The 24,368-nt window shown below is 52.9% G+C and overlaps 2 protein-coding genes across 2 annotated transcripts; both read left to right on the top strand.

Moving 5' to 3' along the window:
• The first annotated feature begins 224 nt into the window (after window positions 1-224).
• LOC136661128 (uncharacterized) lies at window positions 225-9,673 on the top strand. The gene is made up of 8 exons (XM_066638147.1): window positions 225-273; window positions 455-614; window positions 733-1,061; window positions 5,015-5,059; window positions 5,860-6,339; window positions 6,934-7,179; window positions 7,708-7,844; window positions 9,551-9,673. Exons 1-8 carry the CDS (start codon window positions 225-227, stop codon window positions 9,671-9,673), a joined length of 1,569 nt encoding a protein of 522 aa, XP_066494244.1.
• Window positions 9,540-17,537, top strand: LOC136661613 (reticulon-2-like). The gene is made up of 7 exons (XM_066638944.1): window positions 9,540-9,828; window positions 11,694-11,901; window positions 12,896-13,034; window positions 13,828-13,897; window positions 15,259-15,305; window positions 16,220-16,278; window positions 16,674-17,537. The coding sequence occupies exons 1-7, from the start codon at window positions 9,816-9,818 to the stop codon at window positions 16,714-16,716; spliced, it is 579 nt and encodes a 192-aa protein (XP_066495041.1). The 5' UTR covers window positions 9,540-9,815; the 3' UTR covers window positions 16,717-17,537.
• The last annotated feature ends 6,831 nt before the right edge of the window (window positions 17,538-24,368 follow it).

Below are 24,368 nucleotides of genomic sequence, written 5' to 3'. Positions count from 1 at the left end.
CGAGCCACACACTGGCTAGTCAGGCTTGGTCTGGCCTGGGCCTGCCTTCAGCCGCCAGAAATTCTCTGCATTTATTTGTAAGGCCCAGTCTATGCCCCTGGCTGGTGCTGGGCCCCAGCAGGCGGGAGGACAGGTCTCTGCCCCGAGGTGCCAGCATAAGCGTTCATTTGCTTTCAGGAAGCCACTTCTGGTCCTTGCTGCCTGTGGCGTGACTGTGGGACTGCATGGAAGTGCCCGGCCGGCTGTATGCCCAGGAGGCCCTGGGTGGGCCCAGTAAGATCCAGGCACGTGCGGTGGGTGGGGAGGCAGGGGAGGCAAAGCCTCCCCACCGGAGTCCTCAGCTCACACCTACGCGCTTCAGCACCAGACTCTGGTGGGGAGGCTCTGCCTCACCTGCCTCCCACCCACCGCGCGTCCCTGAGACTAAGATCTTCGGTGCTCCCCCCCCCCGCAGAAGTAGACCTGATGGGGCGCAGCCGGAGATCCTTCAGGGTGCAGGTGCGCCCGGCCTTGCGGGGTCCTCCGAGGTCGCCAGCCGTGCCCTGCCGGCTCTCGCTGCGGGGGAGTGGGCGGGCTTGCGGGGAAAGGAGGCGGGCCTTGGGGCTGAGTGACAGGCAGGCAGGCAGCCCCTCTCCATCCTGGGCGGGCCTACATCAGGCGCCCGCGACCCCCTCGCCCCTCCCGGGCACACCCGGCGCTCCTCCAGCCGCACGCCCGCCCGCCCCGTCCCAGGTGCGCGTCCTCCCCTCCCTCCCTCCCTCCCTCCCGCGGGCTCCATCCCGCATCCTCGCCGCCCTCCTTTGTCTGCAGCATCCCCGCAGCGCCTCCTCTTTGTCTCCCTCCCTCCCTCCCTCCGCGGACCCCCGCCTGCTGCTGCCCGGCCCGGCCCGGCCCCCCCCCCGATCCCCGAGCCTGGCGCGCCGCCGGGGCAGGATGGGGCCGGGGAGATGAGCCGGAGGCAGCCGCGGCGGCGGAGGAGGAGGAGGGCGGCATCCCGCATGGACCTCGAGGCGGCCGGCTGGGGCCATGGGGCAGGTCCTGGGATTTGCCCACTGCAGTAGGTATCTGTGGGGCAGGGAGGGGCAGGCGGGGGGCTGGGGAGGCCGGGGAGGGGAAGGCGGCGGCCCCGATTCCCACCCCCCCCGAAAACCCCCCTGCCTGTTTTTCGGAGCCCCCCCCCGCTTCGTGCCCTGCAGGCGAGAATCGGGCCAGCGCACCCGCAGCAGTGCCAAGGCAGCGCCCAGGGTGCCCGGAAAGGCTCGGCTGGGTGCTGGATTTCCGAGGTGGGCCTGGACGCCCGAGGCTGCAGGCGGATGGGGGTCTCCCCCAGAGTGGGAGCAACCCCCTGCTGCTTTGCGTCGGGCCTGGGAAGCTCTGCCCCCCCATGTGCCCACACACCTGCGGGGAGAAGCCGCACTCCAAAGGATAGGATCAGTCCCAGAGGTGTGGCTGGAGGTCATGGCACTCTGCACATGACCAGAGATCTTTCCCCCTTGAGAGCCTGGAAAGATGCTTCCAGGGCCAAGCATAGATTCAGCCCTGGCCCACCCAGCTTGCAGTATTTTGTCATGTTGAAATGGGCAGAGGGAATTTTCTGTCATTCAAGGGTACATGGAAAGTGATTGTCTGTGTGTGTGTGTCTGGGAAGGGGGCTCATCTTGGTGTTTTGCTGGACCTGTGAAAGAAAGCGTGTGGGAGAGAACCTTGCAGGTTAAAGAACCAGCTGGACATTAAATACCGGTGCTCACCCAGTGTTGGTTGTAACAAGATTCAGGACAGGTGGAAGATACACAAGGCATCATGAATCTGTGGAACTCACTGCCATGAGACGAGGTGGCAGCCATAGACTTGCATACACTTAGAAGGGGATTAGGCCAATTCTTGTCAGAGGAGAGGTCCAGCAATGATTCACTGTTGTGATGGCTGTGAGGAACCTCCAAGTTATGGGGTAATCTCCCACTGAATATTAATAGCTGGGGGTATCAGTCAATCAGTTGCTACTCTACTTGAGCTGTCTGGTCGGCCAATAGGAACCAGGACACTGGACTGAATCTACCTTTCACTATACCCAGCAAAGCACCCCACCCGTGTATGCAAGAGGAAAAGATTCCCTTTTCCCTCCCACCAATCATATCTATTGTAAACACAATATGGGGTGGGGGGGAGTGTGAAAAGGGCCAGGCTTTGCTTGCCAACTCTAGAGGGCTGCAGGGCTTGCTGGAGACAACTGAGCACAGAGGGCTCCTGTGGCCCCACAAGTGGAGGCCTGGCATGGCACTGTTGTGGAGCTGCAGGATATCCTAGCATGCCCTTGGAGCTGGGGGAGGGGCCTTTCCCTGGTGTTGCACAGGTTCTGTGGGCAGATGGGCCTTTGGGTATGTGGAGACAGCCGCTCTAAAAGGTTGCCAGCTTTCTAAAGCTGTGAAGCATCCCTTCTGGATATCTTTGCGTAGAGCCCTGGTTTGGAGGACTATGAGAGCTTTTCTTAGCGTGGTGTCCACAAGGTTACAGAAGGGAGGAGCGGAGCCAAAGCCGTAGGGAAAGCTGTAGGGGCTTTCCAGGCCCTTCATTCACATGTTCAGCTTTTGTGAAAAATGATCAAATATTAGGTTTCTAGTCCTGTGTACTTAGGCAGATGTAAGAAGAAGCAGGAAGGCTGAATTCTACCCATTGGCTAAGTAAGAGTCGACCTGCTCTTGCCTACCTGTGTTCTGTCCAATGAGTGTGAAAACATCTGGGAATGATTGACAGGGTTAACCCTGAGGGAGCTTATTTTTACATTTTATAAAATTAAATGTTGTTGCATTGATCTGTAAAACAATGACTTAACTTTAAATAAGTTAAACACAATCCTATGCACCAAAAGAACTCAGTGGGACTTACTCCCAAGTAAGTACATATAAGATTCTGGCCCTAGACAACCTGCATGTCACTTCTGGATGTTCTGTGTTGATTCATTTCTGGGCAGCTGAGGATGTCACATAGCTGTGTGCTGTTGAATAACCACAAAAATCTAGTGCTAGGAAGGGGGAAACAAAAAGCTGAGGGAGAAATGCTGACTTTCTGGCAAAAACCATTCCAGTGAAAAATGGCAACATTTTTTTCCCAGACTGATGAGTGAAATAATTTTGCACATATTATTTTGAAATTATATTGTTATAGCCAATGACACTGCTGCAAAAGTCCTGCTGCCCCATCACACCGCCACCTTCTTCTCTTGCCCTGGGTGCCAGCAGCACACACTCTGTTTGGAGTAGAAGGGAGGGGGAGACAGTCACACCCCAGACTGACACACCAGGACACCCAAGTCCTGAGATTTTGCAGCCTTGCTGGAGACTTGCAGCTCAGACGGAACTCCTGAGATCTGACAACTTGAACTATGGGGGGGGGGCATGCTCAGGAAGCATCACCATGGTTACAAGGCATGCTGGGATAGATCCATCTTCCAGGGGCTACCCTTTTAATACTGAGTAATTTTGATATCTCTCTGTGTGTGTGTGTGTGTGTGTGATGTTAGACAAATTGATTTTTCTGTGACTGGGTACCCATAGAGCTGATTCTTGCAAACAGTGTGGATCAGGCCTGCAGTCCTGCATAGGCCAGAGTGCCTGTAGGTGCAAAGTCTGCCCAAGAAGGTCAGCTCTAAAGAGTTGCAAGTTCTAGAGACCCTGGGCAGGGGGAGTCACCTGGAAAATGATGAGGCACAACTGCATACTAACAGAATTTGTCAAAATCACTCATGCCCAGCCTCTCCCCCAAGGGCAAGGGGCAATGCCAGAATACAGGGACTGTCCCTGGGAAATCCGGAGATTAGGAGCACCTGCAGCCTGGGGTGGTCAGCATCACTCAGAGCAAAACCTTGGTTTTGGGAGGACAACCAGCACAGCCCCAAATTCCTTAGCTTGGCTCACTTGAGCGCCTGTCACTCTCTCTGTTATTTAAGTGTTCTCGGATGATGCATCCATCCATCCATCAGATGATGCATCCATCAGGCCGGTGGTGGCAGAGGCAGACAACAGAGGGAGAATGACTGCAGGATGAGGTCTGTTTACCTGCGTAGGCTGTGGCACGAATCCAGACGGTGCATTAAATGCCCCCATGCTTTCGCGCTAGAGAGGCCTCCATCACAAGCAGGTTGGAGATCATTTCCTGGACCACACGCTGATGCGCGTGTGAGTGAGCAGAGGTGACTCCTTCAGCCTGCGCCAGCAGGCAGGACTAAATCCCAGCTTCATCAGACTGAGGGGTGGCAGTGAGGGTGAGAGCATATTTAAGATCAACGTTTGCAGGCCCCCTTTGAGCCCCAACCTGCGCTGATCTCCTCTCCAAACTTCCCAGCACCCTTTTGAGAAGTGATTCTTCTGTCATCTGATGCCCTCTGACTGTTAGTGACTGGGAGATGATGATTACCCAGTTCTTGCTTAATTGACATATATATGGTCTGCAGGGGGCAGCCAAGAGTCTCATATTGCAGTTTAATCACAATTGAAGTTGCTTTTATCCAGGGCCTCCCCACCAGAGTCTTTTGAAAAGCGCTGCCGCTGTGTGAGGCACCCAGACACCCACGACCCACGCGCAGAGGACTCCAGTGGGGAGGCTGTACCTCACCTGCCTCCACACGTCCCTGCTTTGTTCTCATCCGATGCACCTCTCACTCCCTTTCTCTCTCTCTGTGTTTGATTTGACAACAGTAAGAAATTTGACATGGGGAAACACTTTAAAACTGTAACAGGTCTTTTAATTTTTTTATATGTAGCTGACCTTCTGCATCTCTGACAGGGCAAAACAGCGTCAAATGTTAGTGGAGGATTTCTACTCCATTGTCCTTCTAGTCCTGCAGGCAAGGTCAGTGTAATTATACCCAACTCACAGGTGGAGAGACTGAGGCAGAGAAAGAATGGCTGGTCTTAGTCCAAGTGGGGAGATGAGGACAGAGGCAGGACTTGAGTCAGGGACAAAAGACTTTCTCCTTGGAATGCAAGTGTGTAAATGGTTCTGGTTTTGTCTCTTGCAGAAGAGTCTCCTTCTACTGCCTCCACTACACCTGACTCCACGGATGGTGAGTGTCTGTGGTTTGTGCAAACATCTGAGATGGTCATACACTTATGGGCTGGGAAGGGCAGGTCAGTGGCCCTGAGTGTGTTGCAGCGCAATACCTCCTTGTGTCTGAGACAGCCTCTTGGCTGGTGAGGCAGCAGGAAGAGGGGGTCAGAGCAGAGGAGGAAGTGTGGATGAGAGAGGGGCAGCCTAGAGTCACCCCCTTCTTCCTTTTCCAGTTCAGGAAGTAGGAGGAGATGAAACACTTGATACAAATGGATGGACAGAGATGGGGACTGGCTGCTCTGCTGTCTTAGGCAACTGGCTCAGTCCCTGAGAAGGTCTCAGAAGGGCTTTCCAAGTAGCAACTGTGACTCAACAGCTGCTTTCCAAAGTATTCCAGGGAGCCTCCTCAGGGGATTAGGCCCATTCGTAGAGAGACCTGTCACTGACTATTAGTCTAGGTGCCTATATGGAACCTCCATGTTCAGAAGCAGTCTACCTCTGAAAATGAGTTGCCAGGGAACAAAAGTGGAAGGGGGCTGTCCACTTCAGCCCTGCATGGCAGCTTCCCATTGGTTGGGAACTCTGTTTAGCCACTGTGAGATGCAAGGTGCTGGACCCAGCCAAGAGGCCTCTTTGGCCTGTTCTGCCACTGCTCTTTTTATGCTCCAGAGAGTCCACCAGACCAGCAGTTCTGCCCTCCCCAGGCAGTGGGCATCACACACATGGTCACCTCCAAGATGGGGAAGGGGCTGTTTATTGCCAGGTGGTCCCCAGACCTGTGACCTTTGCCTCTCCTTTCTTTGGACCCTGCACCAGGTGGCAACGATGAATCTGACTTCCCTGAGCTGCAGACAGCGCGGGAGTTTTCTGAGGACGAGGAAGAGGCCTCCGTGGAGTGGGGGACGCCACGGGAGTTGACTTTCTCCTACATCACCATTGCAGGAGGGGCCAGCAGCAGCCCTCCGCTGGGAGACCACGGTCCTCGGGGCAGGCGTGATTCTCAGACCCGCCGGACACGGGCCCCGTTGCCTCACACAGAGACCTGTGAGACCTTCGTCCCGGCTCTGGGGGACAGTCTGGAGAACATCCCCAGCCTTTGTCCATCCCCCGAGGGAGAGGGGGCGCCACCTCCAGGCCACTGCCAGGGACTTGACCCTTTCTCGGGCTGGGATGCCCACCTGGCCTGTGCCAGTGAACCGGACACAGCAGAGGGTGAGGGAGCGCATGTCTCTCCACCCCACAGCCCTGTCACAGAGACGCTGGAGGGGGAGCAGAGCAGCAGCGAGTCCTCCTCAGGTACAAAGGGGGAGGGGGCACCCTGAAGCATGAGCAGGAGGGGTGGCAGAGGGCTACAGGAGGGGCATCTGCTCGCCCACTGTTGGTTGCAGGAGGCTGAACCAGAGGGGCTTCTTATCTGGGAGGGCTCTTCTTATGGCTGTGTGGAACTTCCAGGTGCAGTTAGCTCTGAATGCCAGTTGTTGAGGAGTGGGGTGTCATGTAAAGGATCAGGCCCTTCTTCACATTTTGGTCTCCATTTGATACAGGTGGTTTAGCATGCTTTACCCACAATCTGGGTGGTTAAGGAGTGGGCAAGGGTTTGTTCTCCTCCCCCACTCCAGTTCTCCAGTATTTATGGATGAGGTGAGGTGAGCACCCCATATGGTAAACCCCCAAGCCCCAGGCAGCGGAATATCTGACTGTGCAGAACGATCACGTGCAATGCACTCGTACCAACATTCACCTTTTAAACACTGCAGAGATTTCTAACCTCAAAAAAAGATGGCAGAAGGTGATTTTGAAAATCTGCGGGGTGGTGGTGCTTCTGGATAATGGATGCAGGGCAAAAACAAAAGTGACCTTGTGCTTGTGTGGCTATGAATTCTGCTCTAGATATTTCCCCTGAGGACCTCCTGCCACCCGAGGCCTTAGCGCCCCCGCCTGCAGAGGGCGCCCCCTGTGATGCTGAAACCATCCAACACCAAGCCCGGACCTCATCAGAGCTCTGTGAACACTTACTGCTGGATGAAGAGATGGGAGAGGAGGAGGAAGAGGAAGAGAGAGGCCAGGAACTAACTGCAGACCAGCTTCAGACTGAACCAGATCAATCAGGGAACACCTTGGGAATTTGCATCCTAGGTGAGCAAACAACAGAGGTGAAGTGGTCCAGAATGGTTGGAGGGAAGGCCACACTCTTGTGTCTTGTTGGTTTGGGAAAGGGGGGGAGGCATCGCTGAGACTTACAAAATGATGGCTGGTGAGACATGAGAGAGTTTTTCTCCTCTCCCAAGACTAGAATTTCAGGAGTCACACAGTGAAACTGACTGGCAGAAGATTTGGGATGGACAAAAGGAGGGAATGCTACACACAGCACACAACTGTCTGTGGAACTCAGTGCCACAAGAGGTGGCGTTGGCCAATAGCAAATGGGACAAAGCTGACCAGTGGCTGCTGGTTATGGGGCTGGTCTGCCTCTGAATCCCACATGCAGAGGAGCCGGGGTGGGGGGGAGAGAAGGGTACTCCTCTACTCTTCATGGGCTTCCCATTGGGGCAACTGGTGGAAACAGGATGCTGGACTAGGTAGGTCCCCCTGGCCTTGATTCAACAGGGCTCTTCTTATGTTGTTGGAAGCTGCATGGTTGGAGCTCCGCCCTGTTGTTCCCAGAGGCAAGTGGTGCAGAAGAGAGATCCCAAGTGGCTGCTGTGTTCACTCTCAGGGGACCAAGTTGGGACCAGAGGTTTGGGACGGAGCTCATGCTTTTCATGCGACGGACTCCAGGCTCAGTCTCTGGCATGTCCCTCGTAGGAGGGCTTCAAGGAGGAAGGCTCTCTTGCCTGACATCCTGGCAGAGTGCCCAGTCCTCACCAGGCTGTGATGGTGCAGGCAGCCTCCTGGGCCCAGGGGCACTGGCATTCTCTCTCATGAATTGCTGCAGTGGCTCTTACAGCCTCACAGTGTAGCTCGGTTGCTGGTGCACTCTTGGGCTTGTCATTCCAGCAGTCTTGCCAGAGAGCACGGAGTAGGGTTCGATTCCTTGATATCCCATCCAGACCCCTCCTGCTTTGTAAGTCTTCTAGAAACACAGGCAACATGTTTCCTTCCCCCCATCATATCCATGAGGACTGGAAACTTGCCATTTTGGATTAAAAAGAAGGAAACGGGAACAGTCGGATTCTGCAGCCCACAAACCTGTATGTTCCCATGCATGGGCTCCTGTCAGTTCCCTGCGCTTCTGTGCGCTCTGATGTGGTCAGAGTGTATTGGCCTAGCCAGCTTGCTGCAGCCACAAATCCTCCCCACTCATGGTCCCTGGCAGTGTGCCTGGAGCAGAATTGCAACCAAGCAGAGTCAGCTGGTATAAATAGCTGTAGTGCTGAGAGCAGCACAAACTGGAGCAAGGAGGGGCCCTCACGTGTGCCTCCCAAGAGCACTCCCCCCCCCCCGGCCAGCCCTGAGACAAAGGGGGAACTCTTTCACACACGCTTGTGTGTGCACACTCGTGTGCCCCACACACACAGCAGTGGGAGCGTGAGCACAAATTTAGAAGAATCTGTGCACAAGAGCCTGAAACTCCCTGCAGCTAAAGAGACCAGCTGTGCTGGGCATCTCCTCACCCCACTGGAGGTGCTGCTGGGACTCCCTCATTCTCTTCCTGGCTGTTTTCTTCAATCAGCTGCCCCAGGAAGGGTTCATCGAGTGGCTCACAAACCAAGGGGCTCTTGCTAGGATTTGGTGAACAGCAGCCTCTGTGTTTGTTTTAACATAAAAGTGAGTTTCCAGTCCTCAAGATGGCAGAGCTGCATTTCAGAACATGATATTTAGAAAACTCCAGGAAAAAAGGCAGCAGGTACTCGGATTAATTTTCGGGGCTTGCCTTCCTGTGCATACATCTGAGCAGCTGTTTCAGGTGCCAACTCTGGCAAGGGTACCACTGCAGCAGCCATGTGCAGTCCGTCAGGTGTGCACCAGATGACAAGGCAGCTCTGCAGCCACATGTATCAACTTATGTGTCGCTCCCAGCGTTGGCTGACTTGCCCTTGCAGGGGCTCCTGTCTTGGAAAAAGGTGTGGTGGTGCTCAAGCCTGCCTGGCAACCTCGGACAGTCACCTGAGAGCCCGACTCCCTGCTCCCAGGAATGTGTGCAGCAGCAGTTGCAGTCATTGAGGAAAAAGCCTCTGCGCATGCTCAAGGATGTTCAGTGTGTTATTATTTGTTGCCCTCTAGTTAGTTCCTCCGCAGATTGCTGTTGCCACCCTGTTTGCAAAACAGGCTGTGCCAAGCCAGGTGGCAGGACGGCGGCACAGGGGAGGGGGGTGCGGGTCACCTGAACACTGCATCCAACAGAGATTCAGGATGTTGTGCACTCCTTCTGGGAGTCCTTTGGAAGCTGTCCTTTTAAGTACTCGGTGCCTCTGGTTGTTATTATTTCACATTGTTGCAAGAGTGGCTCAGCCCCCACTCAGATTAGAACTAGTCGTCCCCCAGTGCCTTTCTGCCCCTGCTGCAGAGCGATGCCTGGAGAGCCCAGCCCAGGAGCCTGACAGCTGGTGGTGGTGGTGCTCCCCTCGAGGGCCCCGCTGGCCGAGGCTCGGCAGACCACCAGCACCAGACACGGCCAGGGAGTCCATGACGGGAGGTGGCAGCTGGGATTCGTCAGCTAAAAATAGCCCCCCGACATGCGCTTCCTAGTCCCCCTCCCAAGAGTGGGCACCCTCCAGCCAGACACCCGTGAGCGGTGAGGTGCTGCAGAGCCACGAGGAAAGAGAGTCTCCATGGCTAACAAAGGTGGGATTCCCCCCCCCCAAATATTTGCAAAAGCAGGTGGGCTTTGCTGGGGGGAGGGGAAAACTGGCATATCCCAGTGAGGTGGAAGGCACTCTGTGACAGAAGCAGTTTGGGGGGGGGGGTGGTTGGGGAAAGCTACCAGGGGGCTACTGGGGATAGGATGAGGGGCAATCGGGGGGAATGTGGGGCCTTAGAAGGGGGGATTATGTGTTTGGGGTGTGAGATTAGGGGAGGCAACATGAATTGTGGGTGTCTTAGCCAAGGATGACTTGAAACCCTGAAAGGAGTTGCCATTTCACCCCATTGACACCCCCCCCCCAAGTCTCTTGTGCTCCAGGGACTAGTGTAAGGGCCGGCCTGGCATTTGAGCCTGCTGCTTTCGGGGCTGGGGGAGGGGAAGGCATAAGAGGCACTGAACAGCTGCAAGCACTGCGTTCCCTGGCTTCTCCTTTCCCCCCACCCTTTCCTCCTCGGGGCAGGCAGGGCCTGTCTGCAAGAGCCTTGCACAGCCCAGCAAGGACTCTGCACTGCCTTGTGTGTGTGTGTGGGGGGGGTCCCCTTGTGCTTCCAGAGCTCTGACCAGGCAGGGTGAATGCCCAGGGCCAACTGGAGGGCCCTGACCTCTGGATCATGGAACTTGCCATCCCAGGTTGGAGTAACCTGGAAAAGGGCCAGAGGGGTGAGTCAGCAGCACTGGGAGACATGAGCGAGTTTCCCCTCCACCAAGTGAGGGCTTCAGCCAGGGTGTCCCCCCCCCACCTGTGGGGCCTCCCCAAGGCTGCTCCCTCTTTCGCCAAGGGGCTAGACTTGGCCTCTGGGCCAAACTAGGCATTGACACAAAACGTGTCAGTATGAAGTTTGAGAATTCCTGTCATTTAGAAATAGCTGCACAGGGTCCTGGTCTGGTTTGGACCATGAGGCAGAGATTCTCCTACCAAAAATCCCCCCCCCCCAACTATAGAACTGCTGTGCTCCCTCCAAGTGCCTTGGTAGCAAATGGCTTCTGATCTCCATCGTGTTTTCTGTCTTGGTGTTGAGTAGGTTCTTTCCCATAGAGACCAGTTGGACTGAGACGAATCAGGCCCCTCTGCATTTAACCTGTAACCCTGCAGTCAGGTCCCTTGTATGTTTAAAAAGCATCTAGCGCAGCAATTTTCAACCACTGTGCCCAGTGGGAGTTTAGGGGAAGTGAGCCCCAGGCTGGCATTGGGATGTGCCTTGTCAGTTGTCAAAAAATCTGATGCGGTGTCTTGACCATTTTAGTGCCTTCTGAGGGTGCCGCGAGATGCAAAAGGTGGAAATTGCTATTTATTTATTTTTCACATTTTTATACTGCCCTTCCTCCAAAGATCTCAGGATGGTGTACGCAGCTGCTCCCCACCTTTTGTCCTCACAACAACCCTGTGAGGTAGGTGAGGCTGGGAGAAAGTGACTGGCCCAAGGTCACCCAGGAAGCTCCATTGCTGAGGGGGGATTTGAACCTGGGTCTTCCAGGTCTAAGTCCACCTCCCAAACCACTACACCTCCCTGGCTCTCATTTTGCATTGGGTCTGAATGTAGCATATTTTCGTATTTGCAATTAAGGCTCTTATACTGGTTTGCAGATCAGGGGGTGGGGCAGGCTGAAAGGTCGAAACTGCCCTCAGCCCCACCCAGCCCCACCTCGATGCCCTGTGGTTCTAAAGCCCACAACTGTGTATTTTCAGCTTTTGTTCCCAGTGCCCTCCTGAGTACTAGAACCTTTGCCAGTTCTCTTTAGGAGAAAGAAAAAAAAAAGCAAAGCTTCCACACTGCAGAAGGATACGTCTGACTACAGAGCTCAGAGTAATTTTTTCCCCTCCTGCTGCTTTGTGTTCTCCCTGCAGTGGCAGACCTGGTGTACTGGCGGGACACCCGCAAGTCGGCGTTTGTCTTCACCAGCCTGGTGGTGGCCCTGCTCTGCCTCTTGCACTTCAGCATCATCAGCGTGGCATCCTATGTCTCCCTGGCTGCCCTCAGCGTCACCATCTCTCTCAGGGTTTACAGCAAAGTGCTACAGGCTATCCACCGGGGAGAGGGGGCAAACCCCTTCCAGTGAGTAAGCTGGGGCTGGCCTTCCAGTGAGTAAGCTGGTGCCAGGGGGAGCAGGGGAAATCCAAACAGCCCCTCTGACCCTCACCCCGCACCCTGAGTAACTGGGGGGCACCAGGGGCCTGGAGAGGCTGTCCTGCAGAAGCAGTGAGCGCCTGTATTCTGTGGCACTGCCTGCACATTTCAATAGGATGTGGGTGTCCACCAGACTGAGCCCAGTGAGTGAGTCGGATCCACCTGCCTCTCAGGTCTTCTGTCCCAGGTCTGCCACTGGAGGCCCTCCTTTAACGGAAAGGCTTCTTGGCAGGAGAGCGAATGTCTCTTGTCCGCATTAAAACAGAAAAAGACAAAAAAACCCGTTATGCAGAAAAAACCACAGCTAAGGCCACAGCTATACACCTGTATATACCCGCAGGTGTATACATTTGATCCCTGTTGCATATTTGCTACATTGGGCAGGAGTGACTGAATTCCACCCTGGATTGGGGGAGGGGGATGCCACATGGTTGGTTCTCCTCCCCCCCTCCATTTCATCCACCCAAGCCTGTAAGGTGGGTCACGTGAGTGGGGCTTTAACTCATCCTCGCCTGGCACCCTGACCCGGCACCACACTGACCCTTCGTCTTTTATATATACGCACACACCGTTCTGTCTCGGTCCAGAATTCTAACCCACCACACACGGGTTAGAAGAAGCTGAGCTCGCCTGCTGACTTGCCTTTGACCTTCCCCAGCTCAGCACTGACGGATGATTGTCCTTTCCTATCCTCCGTATCTTCCTCTGCACCCATCAAGGGCCAACAATTGATTTTGTGTCGTAATGTCAGAGCTTCTGTGGTATCCGCCTCGCCAGGGTTCCTCCTTCTCAGGAACACCCCTAATTTGAGCTGCCCAGAATGGAGGCCCAAAGAGAGAGCTCCTTTGGTTGCTTATCTGTTGTCCCCCTCACCCCATGAAGATCTTGCTTTTGTCACCCCCCACCCCCCACCCCCCCACAGGGCCCAGCTGGATGCCGACCTGGGACTGTCGAAGGAGCAGCTGGAGCGCCTGACTGAGCGGGTCGTCTTCTACACCTCATCAGGCACCCGGTCCCTGCAGCGCCTCTTCCTGGTGGATGACATGGTGGAGTCCATCAAGGTGAGTGACTTGCTCGCAGCCCCAGGAGCGGGATTTGGGGTGGCTTGACAGTCTGGACACAGAGGCGCCATGTGCCTGTGGCTGTTGAAAGTGCTCCGTGTCCAGCTCCTCCTCTGTGGATTTGATATCAGGGCCACGGAATTGGTCCACCCCTCAGTCCAAACAGGATCATTCTGCATCAGCCAGAAGCCCCAGAGAGTGCCCAAGCAGGGCATGTCTCCCTTCCTCTTTCCTTCCCACAACACATAAGTACAGTTACAAAATCCCACTGTGATTGTTACTGCTTCAGGCAGCTTTCAGGAGGGACTAGAGACATGTGTGAAGGAGGAGGGGTCCACTGAGGACTGCTCAATGGAACTTCTGTGTTCAGGGACAGTCTACCAGTGGCTGGAGACAGGAAACAGGGGAGAGCAGTGGTCTTTGCACTCTCCTTACGAGGCATCGGACTGTCTGCTTCTGGAAACAGAGGCTGGATGGGGGGTGAGTGGTGCAGTGGGTGGGTGTGGTCCCAATCTGATCCAACTTTTCAGCACCAGTGCAGCAATAATGCATCCCAAGGTGAGGGAACAAATGTTCCCATACCTTGAGGAGGCCTCTGTGAGTGCCTCCCTTACACAGGAAGCAGTGCATACCCCATTGGCATTGCAGTACCGGCACTGGGAAATTGGATAGAATTGGGCCCTGTGTCTCCTGCAGAGATAAAGAGGAGATTGGGCCATGTGTTCTCCAAAGAGTCTCCACGCTTTCTGATCCTCGCTTGGCCCAATGAGAGACATTTTTCCTCTGTTTCCAGTTTGCTTTCCTGTTCTACATCCTCACGTATGTGGGAGCCGTGTTCAATGGACTGACCTTGCTGATACTGGGTAAGGCTGCAGCGGTCGGGGAGGGGTGGGGTGTGTGTGCCCTGTCTGAAGCAGAGCAGGATGGACCAAGTGAGTCAGGCAAATGAGGCTGCCTTGTCTCAAGTCAGATGGGTGGGTCCATCTCTCCCAGCAGGCACTCAGTCGAAGCTCCAGCCTGCCCCCTCATTGGGACCCAGGATCCGCTAAGCTAGAGACTGAATCTGGGGCCATTTCCACAGAAGCTTGTCCTGAGCTGTGATCCCTCCTGCACCTCATTGCATAAGAGCCTGCCCCCCACGTCCCCCTTTTCCTTGCACTCTCTTTTTTCCTGAGACTTGTCTTAAGAGCCGCATGGTTTCTAGAGGCACTGGGCCCCTGTGTGATTGTATTTATTGTACACAGACTGTTTACAGTTGGAAGAACATAAGAACAGCCCCACTGAATCAGGCCATAGGCCCATCTAGTCCAGCTTCCTGTATCCCACAGCGGCCTACCAAATGCCCCAGGGAGCACACCAGGCAACAAGAGACCTGCATCCTGGTGCCCTCCCTTGCATCTGACAGAGCCCATTTCTAAAATCAGGAGGTTGCATATACACATCATGGCTTGTACCCCGTAATGGATTTTTCCTCCAGAAACTTGTCCAATCCCCTTTTAAAGGCATCCTGACCAGATGCCATCACCACATCCTGTGGCAAGGAGTTCCACAGACCAACCACACACCGAGTAAAGAAATATTTTCTTTTGTCTGTTCTAACCCGCCCAACACTCAATTTTAGTGGATGTCCCCTGGTTCTGGTGTTATGTGAGAGTGTAAAGGGCATCTCTCTATCCACTCTGTCTATCCCCTGCATAATTTTGTATGTCTCAATCATGTCCCCCCTCAGGCGCCTCTTTTCTAGGCTGAAGTGGCTCAAACGCCATAGCCTTTCCTCATAAGGAAGGTGCCCCAGCCCAGTCATCATCTTAGTCGCTCTCTTTTGCACCTTTTCCATTTCCACTATGTTTTTTTTTGAGATGCAGCGACCAGAACTGGACACAATACTCTGGATGTGGCCCCTGCCCCTGTAAACTGCATTTTTACAAGTGGGATTGGTATTAAATTACCCCTCTTAGATTCACAGTAATTTATTGTTCTTGCCCCAGGCTGCTTGGAAGAGACACAGTGAAAGTGTGGGTGGAGGGGCCAGGGGAGGAATTCTGCCAGGCCTCCTTTTTTCCCCTTTTCTGGAAACATTTGAACTCAAAAGTTGGATCCAAAAACATTTTGGGAGGACTGAGCACAGATGCCACCAGAGGGTGATGCTACCAGGAACTGCCTGGAGAGGGATGCTGGGGAAGGACAGGCAAGACTCTGATGTCCTCCTTTTTCCCTCCTCCAGGTGTGATAAGTGCATTTACCTTCCCTCTGCTGTATAGGCAGCATCAGGTGAGTGTCTTGATTGTGGAATGTCCAGACTCGGGTCCTGTGAAAGGAGAGAGCCGAAGTCATGGAGACATTGCCTGTGGCTCTTTATGGGGATGGATGGGTGGCAGAGTCACTTCAGAAGCTCCCCCCCCCCCCCCCGCACTCAGGCCAGATGGCCCTCCCCCCCTCCAGGGCTCAGTGCTTAAAAAACAGTTTTGCAAGTGATGGGTTGGTGCCTGTCATGTCACAAGGCCACCTCCTTCCACTCCCCAGAACACCGTGTGTGTGTGTGTGTGTGTGTGTGTGTGTGTGTGTGTGTGTGTGTGTGTGTGTGTGTGTGTGTGTGTGTGTGTGTTTAATAAGGCAACCAAATGAATTGATAGATGTATAAATGCCTGTGCAGTGCTGTAGAAAATGGCCTTTTCAAAGAAGTAAGAGCAGGATGGTTTGGGGGGGGTGTGTGTTGATGGGGGTAGGTAGAGTCTACGACATGCTGCAGTCTGTGAGCACACAGGGGAACAGTCTGCATACACACATGTAATCTACACCTAGTGACTATGTCTGAATGGAATCCACCTCACAAGGCTGTTGTGCTGCTAAAACATGAAGGAGAAAAACCATGTGTGCAGCCAGTGGCAGAGCTAGATGGTGCAAAGCACTAAGTTCTGCAGGGAGCCTAAGCGCAATGTGTAAGAGCCGCTCCCCTTTGGAGCCAGGTGTTTGCCTCCCGGAATGGCTCCAAAGGGGAGGGGCCATTTGCACGCCATGATGAAGCTCCCCACAAAACTTAGTGCTTGGCACCCCCTCTAGCTATGCCACTGTAGTCAGCTTCAGAGCCCTTGGAAGAAGGGGGGAGTAAAAATGTGACAATTCCCTGGTATGCAGGAAGGAAGAAGTGAATCTCAGTGAATCTCTTTTTCACTTTCTCCCTCCAGACACAGATTGACCAGTACGTGGGGCTGGTGAGGAATCAGCTGAGCAACCTCAGAGCAAAGTAAGTACCTGTGTGTCCAGAGCCTCTTGCTCCCTGCCCCACCTCCACTGCATCTCAGAAGAGGCATTTCCTCCTGGGGGAGGGAGCAGAGCATGCCTTTTCCAAGATGAGGTTTGTTGCCTGTAGTAGTTTATAGAAGTACTTGTTTTAGTAGAAATGCCACCTTATTTAATATCTGTTGACCAAACAAGTGGGGTGCCATTTTTGCCAGCCAACGTGTTTTTGTTAAATTGACTGAACTAACCAATTAATGTCAAATAAAGCCTGCAATCCTGCTGAAAACAAGGCTCAGGTCACGAAAACCTTGATAATCGGGGACTAGCATGATTGCCCAGAAGATCAGTTCCCTCTATGCCCTGCTAACTTTTTCTGTCTTTTCTTTCTTTCCTTCCTAGGATGCTGGCCAAGTTGCCCACAGCCAAAGCGAAGGCAGAATGAATGAATCCTTCCCCCCCTCCACAACACACATGCCTCGTTCCCAGTCCCTGCCACTCTCACTCTCCTAGGCGTCCCACAGCACTCTTTTAGACCCTTCCTGTCCAGAAATGGGGCCCTCACCCACCACCAACTGCAGGGGGAAAGGGGCTTGGTCTCATTGGCCCCACAGGGCTAGACTCGTGGGTGGAGTGGTGGAGCTCCCTGGCAAGGAGGGCAAAATGATACCCTCTCCTGGCATTGCCACAGCGTGCTCCCTCTGCTCACTACACCAGGGGATGGCAATTCTCCCAGCATGCCCTGTCCTGCCCAAGCGGCCTGCAGAGCCTGCTGGGTGGTGGGCATCTCTGCTCAAAGCCAAGTTGGCTCTGCCTTTGGCTCCCCCAGCAAGCGGGCACAGCAGCCCTTTGGGTCCTTCCCCCAAGCATCAGGTCCACATTCAGGGACTCGGCTGAAGAGCCCAGGAGTGCTTGGAGCTTGCCTTCCATATGTCGTCGCCATCGTCCCCTGCCTCCTTCTGCGCCCCCACCTCCGTCTCCTCTCCTTGCTACCTGCTGAGTTTGGTTCTGAAGGAAAAGCAAAGGGAGACGTGGCGATGGGCTCAGCAGGCAACAACCCCCCCTTCCTTCCTTCAAGAGCTTGGTTTTTCTCTTAAGTAGGTGCCATTTCAAGCGGGCCGGCAGCATACAATCGAAACCTCCCTTGAGGCACTTTTTCTTGGGCTGCCCCAGCAGCGGTCACCCTCCTGCGCAGGCCTGGCTGTGACACAGTTCTTGAACTTTGTCCAGATTTACACTTTAATAAAAACAACTGTGGAAAAAATATGAGAGGAATGATGTGTAGCCTCCTGACTCTTTTCCTCTTGCGTGTGGCCCACAGGTGGGGGAGGGGCATGCGCAGCTCGGGGGAGCTGGTGGAGAAACAACGCAAAATGGTGAGACTTCCCCCTCCATGGGCATCACAACAACTGGCAGGCCCCAGCAAATGGCCACTGGATGGAGGTCCATAACAGACACTGAGCAGCTGGGTGAGGCAGGAACCACCCAGCACATGCCGAAGTAGATGGCTGGCTTGACTCTTGGTTGCTCATGCAGTTGTGGAGCTGATTCAGGAGCCAGGAACCCCTTGCAAGTCTCTGTCACCCCTTCCTTCCTCCAGATTGCTCAGGGTGGCATGCATGGTTCTCTCCCCTCCTCTGCCAAAGGCCACCTAGCGAGTGTTATGGACACAGGGGAAGTGGAACCTGACTCTCTGGTCCTACCACTGGCCCCCTTGGGAAACTCACCTCTGGACAAAGGCGAGGTGCAGACAGAAGGACCAAAATCGAACAGGCGGTTGGCATGACTGAGTGACGCAGCTCTTTGCATCCTGTTTCGGGTCTTACCTGGAAGGGCTGCTTTAGACCTTTCAGGCCCCAAATGGCCTTGGGCTAGGAGTATCTCAAGGCTGCCCACATACAGCCTGAGCACTTTCTGATGCCACCTCCCACTGCTTCTGGTCTGTGGTGGGTGGGCATAAGAGGTGAGGCTTTGTGGTGGTGGCACCCACACTTCAGCGCAGCAGCCTAGAGAGGCCTGCCTGGCCCCATCACGGTACCACCAACCTGGAGGCAACAGACTGTTTCATTCAGCAGGCCTTTTCCAGGTGGCTTTGAATTGAGGTTAGAGGCCAAGCTGGGTCTCTCCCTCTTCCTTGAGCCAACACTCTTAGCTACACCACATTGGCTCAAATTGGATTAGAAATAATCAGTTGTAAATCCACAGAAGCCCGCAGCCATTTCTGATGTAACAAATGAGAGCAGAAGAGGGAGACCTTCGGTATCTTCAGAGTAACTGATGGAGAGTGCAGCTCCAGTCTTCAGCATCAAGCAGGTCTGAGTTACCCATCTGGAAGTGCCTAGTGGCAAGAGTACCCACCACAGGAGAGCACAGCTTGAAATGCAGACAATACCTTTGAGATGGACCTGCTACAGCACCAAGTAACCAGCAGGGGGAGACCAAAGCCTGCTTCTCTGCCAACACTGGGTGCTTGAGAGGCAACCACTAAAAGACAAAAGCATCTTTCAGTAAGAGAGTTTGGGAAAACTCCATGCTTGGCATGGGAAGGGATGCTAGGCTGCTGCTTCCCAGTTAGACATAAATGAGTCAGGTCTGCCCCCCCTTTTTCCTCCCCAGTTCAAGCAGCAACAAGATGCAGACTTTTCAAGGCCCAGAAAAACTTTCATCCAGGGTTTATTGACCAGCTTTTGGACCCTCCTTCCATGACAGGGGGGACCTCTCTGAACATTCACGGTTCAGTCGGTGGTGTTTAAAAAGGAAATGTGTGGTTTCCTTCACCAGACAAACACAATCCCAGCGCCAGCTGGAAGGAGCAAAAGTTGGCCAAGGAAGTTAGCACGATAAACACGTTTGTTAATCTTTCACAGGAGTGTCCCAAGACTCACTGGCCAGCCAGGAGCTCTGGGGGCTGATGTTTTGGTGTCAAATGGCAACTCTTGGGCATTCTACATTGAAAATTAAGCAGCTAGTAACAGGGTCAGCCCAAGACCCCCAGCACCTAAATGTGTGCCAAATGCGACCCCCTCATGCCTGGCAATATGCCAGCTTCTGTTCCTCCCACTCTCTGCATTGGAAATGGGGGGGGGGGGTTAGATAGCCTCCAGTGTCTAGTCCAATACTCTCTCTTCCTGTACCTTCCCTTTCTTTTCCAATCTAAGGAGAAGAAGAGGTGCAGTGGAGGCAAATGGGTGGGCAAAAGTGGGCACCCCCTGCCTGTCTGGGGCCTGAGGTGACTGCCTCAGCCAGTCACATGGGCAGGCCAGCCTTGAGTGGGAGAGTCAGGCAGCCAGCACCAGCCCTCCAAGCAGTTTCTGGGGGCAGAAATATTTTCAAGATGCAGCCTCAAGCCCTCTACCAGGACCATACATCGTCCTGGCACCAACCTCTCAGGTGATCTAGTACAGCTGTCTGGAGCAACAGGATGTCTTAGGGCAGGAGCCAAGACAGCCTCTACTGAACCCCCCCCACCAGAGGATAGGGCAGCCCTGTTGGATGCACATGGGCACCCAACCCATTGCCAAGTGGGTCCAAAGACTTTTCTCCCAGCATACTGAATGTCACTAAACATCTTTTCCAGTGGACATTGCTGTGTCTCTTCTGCATCTCATTTTAGATTGTGAGCCCTTTGAGGAAAGGGAACCATTTAATTTTGTTGTGTAAACTGCTTTTTGAACTATTGTGTTGAAAAGCAGTATATAAATATTCTTGATAATAGCAACTGATAAGCAGCAGCTTTGGGAATACCTTATAAGTTAATACACCCAGTCACTAATTGTATAAAACTGCCCTGGCCTCTCATTCTCAGGTTCCTCTAAGTGGCATTAAGAAACCATTTTAAACATTGACCCTACTGCAAACATTTTCTCCTTTGTCTCTACTGCTATGAGAAAACTTGCCAACCTATGAGATCATGCTGCACATCAGATGAAGGGGTTTGGAGCTGTGAAATGGTATGTGGAAATAAGTTTCACACTTGTTAAGGTACCACAAAGACTCTCTCTCATTTGTGCTGCAACAGCTTAAGAGGGACACCCCTCTGGAAGAACAGAACAAGAGCAGGGGCAGATCTCAGACTCAGTTTTTGCAGGATGAATAGCAGGCACACACACAAAAGTTCATCAGCCTGTTCCTTTTCCTCATGTTTCAGGTGGATCACACACCACTTAAAGTGGTGAATATATATTTTATTCATTTGAATGTCTAACTCAGCTATTTCCAACCTTTTCCATCTCATGGCACACTGACAAGGCCACTAAAATTGTCAAAAACCTGATGGTGTGCCTTGACAATTGACAAGGCACACCATGCTGCCAGTGGAGTGCTCACATCCCCATTGGCCCTACTAATAAATGACCTTCCCCCAAATTCCACTGGCACACCTGTGGACCACTCACGGCACACCAGTGTGCCACGGGACAGTGGTTGAAAATGGCTGGTCTAATTCATCCACCTCTGTGCATTTAAAAATATTGTGGGGCCTGCTTTGTGCAGACAGCAGACACCAGCCATTCAGCACTGTGCACAGGCAACTTCTGCAGTTAAACATTCCAAACTTGATCCTGCACTGCTCAGCCCTGGAGAGAAAGTGGGCCATCATGAATATGTGCCACTTCCAGTGACTGAGTCAGACCATTGTTACTTGCAACTCAGCATTGTTTAGTCTGCTGGCAACAGCTCTCCAAGGTCTTTTGCCAATTTGATTCCTGTTAGGCATGTTCATGGGAGGAGGAGAGACCAAACAACCAGCAAGGATAGCCCAGTGGAATGTCCATGCTCAGAGTAGGCAACTGCAAAGTACAAGGCACTGGCTGCATAAAATTCTCCCCTTTATGCCCTACTCATGAGTATGCTGGGGGCATGTGGGTTGATCAGAGCATTGACCTCAGTAGACTTGTTCTAGCACAGAGCAGTTAAAAAAACAAAACAGATCACACTAAGTCTTCTTTGGCTGATGCTAGCTCGAACCTACTTCCTCTTAGCAGCAGAGGGCGCTCCAGTACTCATAAGAACATAAGAACAGCCCCACTGGATCAGGCCATAGGCCCATCTAGTCCAGCTTCCTGTATCTCACAGCGGCCCACCAAATGCCCCAGGGAGCACACCAGATAACGAGAGACCTCATCCTGGTGCCCTCAGACCTCATCCTCCGACCAGGACTTGAGACCCACACCAAGACTCAGCCCACAGCTCTAACTTAGCCACCCCCTGCCCTGATCACAGAGGCCGCCGAGGCTCGGTGCAGAGAAAGCCAAACAGATCTACGGCATCGAGATCTTTTATTGCACCTTAATGGATTTTAGTTTTTTTTTACATGAGTTTGAAAAAATAGATCTTATATTCATAATAAAAAAGTGCATTTTTCAAAGCTTAACATCTTTATTTGCCATTTAGCTAATGAGTTAAGTGCAGAACAATAGGGCCGTGGCAGGGTGCAAAGGTGCCTCTCCCCTGTTCCCTCCGCTGGCTCCCCATTGCTCAATAAAACACATCACAAAAAAAAATACAGCACGGGAAAAATTAATAATATTAATAATAATAAAAAATTAAAAATACTCCCAACCCCAGCAAGTGTATAATAAGCAATTTTTTAAAAATGCTAGTTAAAATAAAATTCCATAGATAAAAAAACACAAACAAAAAATAACCACCAACGTCAAAAGCTTGGTCACGAGGAAAGTAAACAAGAAACATTCACTGTAGCATCGTGGTGTGCTCTAGAGATTCCGAAAAAGCAAGCAGCAGCTCCCCAAATCCAAGAACACACTTGGGTGGGTAGGCTTAAGAGGCAGCATGAGAAGCAAGTGGCACCGTTGCACAAGACCACACACGCTCACTAGGTACACAGTAGATGTAGCAGAGGACTAAAGTGCAGGCGGAGAGACCCTTGTGGCAAGTGGGGCTTCCTGTGTGGACAGAACCCAGGAGCAACACAGCGGTGGAATCTGTATGTTCAACTATGCAAGTCCAGGAACTGGAAGGGAGGGGAGAGGGACACCACCAGCCGTTGGCACTTTTCACAAAGTCAACACTTAGGACTTGAAGGCCAAAGCAGTGGGAGGGCAACAAAATACCCAAGTTGCAGCAAAATGTAAAGTACGAGGGAGAACTATAAGGTCAGGAGAAGGCTGGAATGAGATCGGAAAGGCAGGTGGGTCACTATGTATGGGAGGGGGTGTCTCACCATCAAGGTTACCACCACCACCACAGCGGGGCAGGGGAAATACTGCCATAAGGGTCAAGTTAAGGCAAAACAATATGTATATACACTGTATATGAGAAAAGGGGCAGCAGAGAAAGTAAGGGGCAAGAGCTGGGTTCAAATCACTAATACATCGCTGGCAGAGAGAAGAGAAAAGAAAGATGGTGCAACCAGATCGCAGCTAGTCTGGCATAGGCAGAAGCGCACTCAGACTCACAATATCAAGAACAGAGCCTATACAAAGGAAGAGTTCCATTCACAGTATGTCACCAAGGCGCAGCCCCCCTTCAAGGTCCAGACAAAGTTCTCCAAGTTCCCTCCTCATCTGTATACAAAACCAAGCCAGGGACATGTCCAAAGGGGGGGGAGGGGTCATTCGGGGAATCAGGCAGTGTGGAAGAGGCCGCTAGGGAGTCCAGCAGCAGGACCGCCAACCAGTTGTGTCTGTGTCATGAGAGGGTGATCACAGTAGGGTGTGCCAAGGAGGTGGGGGACTCTGGTCTGCTGTTCAGTTCTGCAGCAAACAGCTACAGGCTTATCCCCCCCAGGACTGGACTTGCCAAGGGTGCCCCAGCACTGCCCAGCCACAAACTTTTGCACAAACCCCGAAGCCGGCGGATTGCCAGCATCTATAGCTGAAGCTTGGAGGTTCAGGCTTCCAATTGGTGTGCTCAGAATTAACTTCAAGGGACATTCATTTGCTTTTAAGAATGTGCATGACAAGCCTGGTCAAGATTCAGGGCCCAGTCCTATCCAACTCTCCAGCACTGTTGCAACCACAATGCAGCCCTGAGGTAAGGGAACAAACATTCCCTTGTCTTGGGGAGGCCTCCAGGACTGCCCGCACCACCACAGGATGCGGCGCACACCCCACTGGCATGGCTGCATCAGCACTGGAAAGCTGGACAGGATTGGGCCCTCAGTCTGCCAGACTACGTCAACAGGTCACTCTTAAACAGGCTGAATCCAACAGCAGCAATAATGGCAATCTCCTCAACTAGGAGAATTTAAATTTCTTTCTTTGCAAGCCAATTAGAGTAAATCAAAAATGTTTTCCCCCCTCAAACATTACATTTCAGCTTTACTATAGAGAGAATGTCTCACTAAGTACAGTGGTACTTACTTCCAAGTAAACATGCCTAGGATCAGGTTATAAGTCTGCAGTCCCACGTGAGATTACTAGGAACTAAGACCCACTGAACTCTGTGGGGCTTACTTCTGAGGGAACATGCTTAGGACTGCACTATTGACTGTCTGCCACTTCTTTCTGGGGACTCAAAGTGTGGCTTATGCTAGGACGACCCAACTGGCAACAGACAAAACACTGGCGTGCCCATTTTCAACTGGCACAGAATGCAAGAAGGGTTGGCAGGGAGCGATAGGGGAGCCCCATTCACCCTCCTCATCCCCATCGACAAATCATCCCCCTGGCTTGGTTCCTTACAACCAAAGGTGGCAAAAACAGGAACATGATATAGTCCGTGTCCAACCGGAAGCAGTTCTCCTTCCACAAGAGAGGAGGCTCTTGCTCCTGTTTCCAGAGAGTCCGCGAGGCTCAGCATTCCTCAAGGCAGTGGATCCCAACAGGCAGTCCAAAAAACATCCTCCAATTTTGAAAAAATGCAAAGCTCCAAAGCGTGGAAAATTTAAGAGCAGACAATTGTGGGCAAAGAGTCGTGCTGTGCCCCTCAAGCTTTGACAACATGGTGCACGAAGAGCTGGCAACGGTGGCAGCCGCGCCACCGGCAGGGAAACTTTTGGGTGTGCCATATACATTTGATGCTCCAAGATGGCAGGAGGGGGGCTTTTTTCCATCTCTTCCTCCCCCATAGTCAGAGAGAAGTTTGTGTGCGTGGGTTTATAGGTCAGAGAGCAAGACCCAGTTTGGGTTTTGAGTT

Source organism: Tiliqua scincoides, chromosome 10 (assembly GCF_035046505.1).
Source record: "Tiliqua scincoides isolate rTilSci1 chromosome 10, rTilSci1.hap2, whole genome shotgun sequence".
In the NCBI taxonomy this organism is placed as follows: Eukaryota; Metazoa; Chordata; class Lepidosauria; order Squamata; family Scincidae; genus Tiliqua; species Tiliqua scincoides.
The sequence above is the reverse complement of the archived record's forward strand: the minus strand, read 5'-3'. Positions and strand labels throughout refer to the sequence as shown.